At 53.5% G+C, this 6,425-nt stretch overlaps 1 protein-coding gene across 1 annotated transcript; it reads right to left on the bottom strand.

Moving 5' to 3' along the window:
- Nucleotides 1-3,041: 3,041 nt before the first annotated feature.
- Nucleotides 3,042-5,165, bottom strand: LOC128312989 (uncharacterized). Its single transcript, XM_053209161.1, has 3 exons — nucleotides 4,683-5,165; nucleotides 3,572-4,633; nucleotides 3,042-3,446 (listed from the first exon to the last, which is right to left on the bottom strand). The coding sequence occupies exons 1-3, from the start codon at nucleotides 5,163-5,165 to the stop codon at nucleotides 3,042-3,044; spliced, it is 1,950 nt and encodes a 649-aa protein (XP_053065136.1).
- Nucleotides 5,166-6,425: the final 1,260 nt, after the last annotated feature.

The raw sequence follows: 6,425 nt of genomic DNA, 5'->3' as shown, positions 1-6,425 counted from the left end.
TAAAGTCCAGATTTTAATGTCTCCAGCTTTGTTTTCTTTTTCAACATGACTTTGGCGATTTGGGGTCTTTTCTGGATCCCTACAAATTTGAGGGTTGTTCTAGTTCTGTGAGGAATGCTGTTGTTATTTTGATAGGGATTGCATTGAATGTGTCGATTGCTTTGGGTAGTATTGACATTTTAATATTTGTTCTTCTCATCCATGAGCATGGAATGTTTTTCCATTTCTCTGTGTTTCTTCCATTTCTTTCATAGATGTTGTATGGTTTGTTCCTTTATGTTTTTAATCTTTGTTTATTTTTGAGAGAGAGAGAGAGAAAGAGAGAGCACATGCGCAGGGGAGGGGCAGAAAGAGAGAGAGAGGGAGACACAGACTCTGAAGCAGGCTCCAGGCTCCGAGCTGTCAGCACAGTGCCCATCATGGGACTCAGACCCACAAATGCGGGATCATGTCCTGAACTGAAGTTGGCACTTAACCGACTGAGCCACCCAGGCGCCCCTCTATTGTTTTAAGTGTACTGATCTTTTACCTCTTTGGTTATGTTTAGCCCTGGGTGTTTGATGGTTTTCAGTGCAGTTGTAAAGTACATCAATCCTTGATTTCTCTCTGCTGACTCATTGGTGTATAGAAATGCAATCAACTTCTGTATATTGATTTTATATCCTGAGACTTTCCTGAATTCCAGTATCAGTCCTAACAGTTTTTCCATGGAGTCTTTGGGATTTCCTTGGAAAGTATCATGTCTGCGAAGAGGGAAAGTTTGACCCTCCTTGCCAATTTGGACGCCTTGTATTTCTTTTTGTTGTCTGCTTGCTGAGGTTAGGACTTCCAACAGTTTGTGGAATAACAGTGGTGAGAGTGGACATCCCAGTCGTGTTCCTGACCTTAGGGGGAAAGCTCTCAGTTTTTCCTCATTGAAGATGATATTAGTTGTGGGACTTTCATATCTGGACATACTGATATTCAGACAAGATCTTTCTATCCTTCCTTTCATGAGTGCTTTTTTTTCCATCAAGAAAGGATGCTACATTGTGTCAAATGCTCTTTCTGAATCTATTGAGAGGATCATATGGTTGTTATCCTTTCTTTTATCAATGTGATGTACCACATCAGTTGATTTGCAGATATTGAATTGGTGGTGCATCCCAGGAATAAATCCAATTCATTGTGGTGAATAATTATTTGTATGTATTGTTGGATCCGGTTTGCTACTTTTGTTGAGAATTTTTGCATCCAGGTTCCTCAGGGAAATTGGTCTGTAGTTTTCCTTTCTGGTGGGGTCTTTGTCCAGTTTGGACTCAAGGCCAAGCTGGCCTCATAGAATGAGTTTGGAAGTGTTCCTTCCATGTCTCTGGCCATGACCTTATCTTGTTCTTTCATTTGGGATGCATTCCTCATCTTGGCATTTTGGCTGAGTATTTGCCCTCTCTGTGTTACAAAAGCTCATTATGTTAGCTGCCTGTGAGATGAAGGGCTTTATGAAAAGGAGGTCATCTAGTGTCCAGGGGCTGACACATCAGGGAGTGCCTGTGGTGTGTGTTGCATACACTGTTTTGTGTTCTGGCTGCACTGTCCTTCAGGCCAGTTGTATGGACAATGTATGGTCCTTGGCCAGAATGTGCTGAGTTTTGTCTAGGTCAGCTCTGATCTGCTTCTTAAATGAGACTTGAAATGACTGCCACTCGCAGTGAAGCTCTGCAGAACTGTCTGGTCAAGAGAGGTGGTGTGGTCATGGGCTTCCGCTGGTCTCCTGGGGAAGGGGACACGTCCATTGGGACTTAGGCAAGCCTGATTGACCTAGAAGTCCAGTCTCACCAGAGCACAGGAATGTGGGGTTGGTGTAAGCATCTTAGGCAGCCAGTGTGGGGATGACATTGTTTCCAGCAGATGGCTCTGTGTCTATGCTGTGGGGAAGAGGAGGAAAATGGTCCCACATACCTTCTCTGTCCTGGCTCCTTTGTCCCCTTGTTGTGAACACTGCCTCTCAGGGATGCTCTCCATGAGAGAGTATAATTGCCCCACTGTGTACACCAGGCGATGTACAGGTCACTGTTTCCATACCATCTGCCTGTAAGTAGTTTGCTGCCTTCTCTCAAGGATTAGGCCAGTGCCCTCAGGGCTGTATCCCAGTCAAGCCTTCTAACCTTTGAAACTCCACATTCTCGGGGTCTGGATCGCTTGGTTAAGTGTCCAAGTCTTGATCCTGGCTCACATCATGACCTCGTGGTCATGGGCTTCTCTCTCTCCCTCTATTCCTGCCCCTCCCTTGCTTGTGCTCCCTCTCTCTCTCTCTCTCTCTGAAAATAAACTTAAAACAAATTTAGTAGCATGGAATACTTTATTTAGGCGAGATTTCCTCCCTGAGGGAATGGCAGTGGTCTATCAGATAAATTTCCGGCAATGAATAGGAATTTCATTGTTGACCGGTTAAAGGATACATTCCTACAGGAGTAAATTTAGGGTTAGTGACATGAGGCCTTAATGTAAGTAACTCCATGATGGCAGGCACTGGGTTCATGGAGGCTGCATTGCCTCGGACAGTGGGTTCACTGTAGGCAGCAGTGCTTCGGACAGTGTGTTCACAGGTGTCAGCAGTGCTTCGGGTGGAAAGTTTACTGGAGGCTGCAGTGACACTAGCAGGGGGTTCACTGGAGGCTGCACTGCGTCGGGCAGTGCGTTCACTGGAGGCTGCATTGCCCCAGGCACTGGGTTCACTGGACAATGCAGTAGAGCGGGCACTGGGTTCACAGGAGGCTGCAGTTCCTCGTGTACTGAGTTCACTGCAGGCTGCAGTGCCACGAGAACTAGTTTCAGTGGTGCCTGCAGTGCCGCGGGCACTGGGTTCATTGGAGGCTGCAGTGCAGTGGACACTGGATTCACTGGAGGCTCCAGTGCCGCAGGAACTGGCTTCAATGGAAGGTGCAGTGCCGCGGACACTGGCTTTACTAGAGTGTGCAGTGCCATGGGCACCGGCTTCACTTGAGGCTGCAGTGGCACGGACACTTGGTTCACTGGAGGGTGCAGTGCCATGGGCACTGGCTTCACTGGAGGGTGCAGTACCAGGGACACTGGCCTCTCTGGAGGTAGAGACCCACAGGCCCTGGGTTCACTGCATGCTGCATTGCCGCGGTCACTGTGTTCACTGTAGGGTGCATTGCCGTGGGCAATTTGTTCACTGGAGGCTGCAGTGCCATGGGCACTGGGATCCCAGGAACCTGCAGTGTAGTCGGAACTGGGTTCACTGCAGGGTGCAGTTCTGTGGTCACTGGGTTCACTGCAGACTGCAGTGCACGGAACACTGGAATAACTGGAGGCTGCAGTGCAGTGGGCACGGGTTTCACTGGAGTCTGCAATGTCCTGGGCACTGGCTTTACTGGCAACTGCAGTGCCGCGGACTCAAGGTTCAATGGAGAGTGCAGTACGGCGGGCACTGGCTTCAATGGAGGCTACAGAGCCACGGGCACTGGGTTCATAGGAGGCTGCAGTGCCGGGGCACTTTGTTCCCTGGATGGTGTAGTGCTGTGGGCACTGGGTTCACTGGAGGGTGCATTGCCGCGGGCACTGGGTTCACTGGAGGGTGCAGTGCCATGGACACTGTGTTCACTGCAGACTGCCTAGAAGCGGGAACTGGGTTTACTGCGTGGTGCAGTTCCACCGGCAATGGGTTCACTGGAGGGTGCAGTGCGGCAGGCACTGCCTTCAATGGAGGGTGCAGTGCCGCGGTCAGGGGGTTCACTGGAGGCTGCAGTGCTGCGGGTAATTGGTTTACTTGAGGCTGCATAGAATCGGGAACTGGGTTCACCGCATGGTGCAGTGCTGCGGGCACTTTGTTCACTGGATGGTGTAGTGCCATGGGCACTGGGTTCACTGGAGTTTGCAGTGACAGGTACACTGGCTTAACTGGACGGTAGAGACCCGCAAGCTGTGGGTTCCCTGCAGGATGCAGAGCCGCGGGCACTGGGTTCACTGGAGGGTGCAATGCCAGGGACACTGGCTTCACTGGAGGGTAGAGACCCCCAGGCCATGGGTTCACTGCAGGCTGCAGTGCTCCGGGCACCCAGTTCACTGGAGGGTGCATTGCCGCGGGCACTTTGTTCACTGGAGGTTGAAGTGCCATGGGCACTGGGATCCTTGGAAACTGCAGTGCAGTCGGAACTGGGTTCACTGCAGGGTGCAGTACTGTGGGCACTGGGTTCACTGCAGACTGCAGGGCACGGATCATTAGGATAACTGGACGATGCAGTGCTGTGGGCATGGGTTTCACTTCAGGCTGCAATGTTGCGGGCACTGGCTTTACTGACGGCTGCAGTGCCGCGGACCCAAGGGTCAATGGAGAGTGCAGTACGGTGGGGACTGGCTTCAATGGAGGCTGCAGAGCCTCGGGCACTGGGTTCATAGCAGGCTGCAGTGCTGCGGGCACTGGGTTCACTGGAGGGTGCCTTACCGCAGGCACTTTGTTTACTGGAGGCTGAAGTGCCATGGGCACTGGGATCCTTGGAACCTTCAGTGCAGTCGGAACTGGGTTCACTGCCGGGTGCAGTGCTGTTGGGACTTGGTTCACTGCAGACTGCAGTGCACGGATCACTGGGATCACTGGAGGCTGCAGTGCTGTGGGCACGGGTTTCACTTGAGGCTGCAATGCCACGGGCACTGGCTCAAATGGCAGCTGCAGTTCCACGAACCCAAGGTTCAATGGAGAGTGCAGTATGGCGGGCACTGGCTTCAATGGAGGCTGCAGAGCCACGGAAACTGGGTTCATAGCAGGCTGCAGAGCCACGGGCACTGGGTTCACTGGAGGGTGCATTGCCGCAGGCACTTTGTTCCCTGGAGGCTGAAGTGCCATGGGCACTGGGATCCTTGACCTGCAGTGCAGTCGGAACTATGTTCACTGCAGGGTGCAGTGCTGTGGGCACTGGGTTCACTGCAGACTGCAATGCATGGATCACTGGGATAAATGGAAGCTGCAGTGCTGCGGGCACGCGTTTCACTTGAGGCTGCAATGCCGCGGACACTGGCTTCACTGGTGGCTGCAGTGCTGCGGACCCAAGGTTCAATGGAGAGTGAATTTCGGCGGGCACTGGCTTCAATGGAGGCTGCAGAGCCGTCGGCCCTTTGTTCACTGGATGGTGTAGTGCCCTGGGCACTGGTTTCATTGGAGGGTGCATTGCCACGGGAACTGGGTACACTGTAGAGTGCAGTGCCACGTACACTGTGCTCACTGGAGGGGGCAGTGTCGCAGGCAGTGGGTCACTGGAGGCTGCAGTGCCAGGGGCAGTGGGTTCACAGCAGGCTCCACTGCCACAGGTACTGAGTTCACTGGATGGTGCAGTGCCGTGGGAACTGGGTTCACTGCAGGCTGCAGTGTCGCAGTCACTGGATTCACTGGAGGGTGCATTCTGCGGGTACTTTGTTCACTCGAGGCTGCAGTGACATGGGTACAGGGATCCCTGGAACCTGCAGTACAGTCGGAACTGGCTTCACTGCAGAGTGCAGTGCTGTGGGCACTGGCTTCACTGCAGACTGCAGTGAACGGATCACTGGGATAACTGGAGGCAGCAGTGCATTGGGCACGTGTTTCACTGGAGGCTGCAATGCCACGGGCTCTGGCTTTACTGGCGGGTGCAGTGCCGCGGACCCTAGGTTCACTGGAGAGTGCAGTACGGCGGGCACTGTCTTCAAAGGAGGCTGCAGAGCCGCAGACACTGGGTTCATAGCAGGCTTCAGAGCCACGGGCACTGGGTTCACTGGAGGGTGCATTGCCACGGGCACTGGGTACACTGTAGGGTGCAGTGCCACGGACATGTGTTCACTGGAGGGGGCAGTGTCACAGGCAGTGGGTCACTGGAGACTGCAGTGCCAGGGGCAGTGGGTTCACAGCAGGCTCCACTGCCACGGGTACTGAGTTCACTGGATGGTGCAGTGCCACGGGAACTGGGTTCACTGCAGGCTGCAGTACCCTGGGCAGTGTGTTCAATGCAGGATGCAGTGACATGCGCACTGGGTTCAGTGGAGGGTGCAGTGCCGAGGGCACTGGGTTCCCTGGAGGCTGAAGTGCCGCGGGCAGTGGGTTCACAGTAGGCTCCAGTACAACGGGTCCTGGGTTCACTAGATGGTGCAGTGCCTCGAAACTGGGTTCAGTGGAAGGGGCAATGTCTCAGGCAGTTGGTCACTGGAGGTTGCAATGCCACAGGCAGTGGGTTCACTGGATAGGTCAGTGCCGCCAGATCTGGGTTCACTGGAGGCTGCAGTGCTGCGGGCATTGTGTTCACTGGAGGCTGCATAAAAGCTGGAACTGGTTTCACTGCATGCTGCAGTGCCCGGGCACTGGGTTCACAGGAGGCTACAGTGCGGTAGGCACTGCCTTCACTGGCGGGTGCAGTGCTGCGGGACGTAGGTTCACTGGAGTCTCCAGTGCTGTGGGATCT

This window comes from Acinonyx jubatus, chromosome E4 (assembly GCF_027475565.1).
Source record: "Acinonyx jubatus isolate Ajub_Pintada_27869175 chromosome E4, VMU_Ajub_asm_v1.0, whole genome shotgun sequence".
NCBI lineage: Eukaryota > Metazoa > Chordata > Mammalia > Carnivora > Felidae > Acinonyx > Acinonyx jubatus.
The sequence above is the reverse complement of the archived record's forward strand: the minus strand, read 5'-3'. Positions and strand labels throughout refer to the sequence as shown.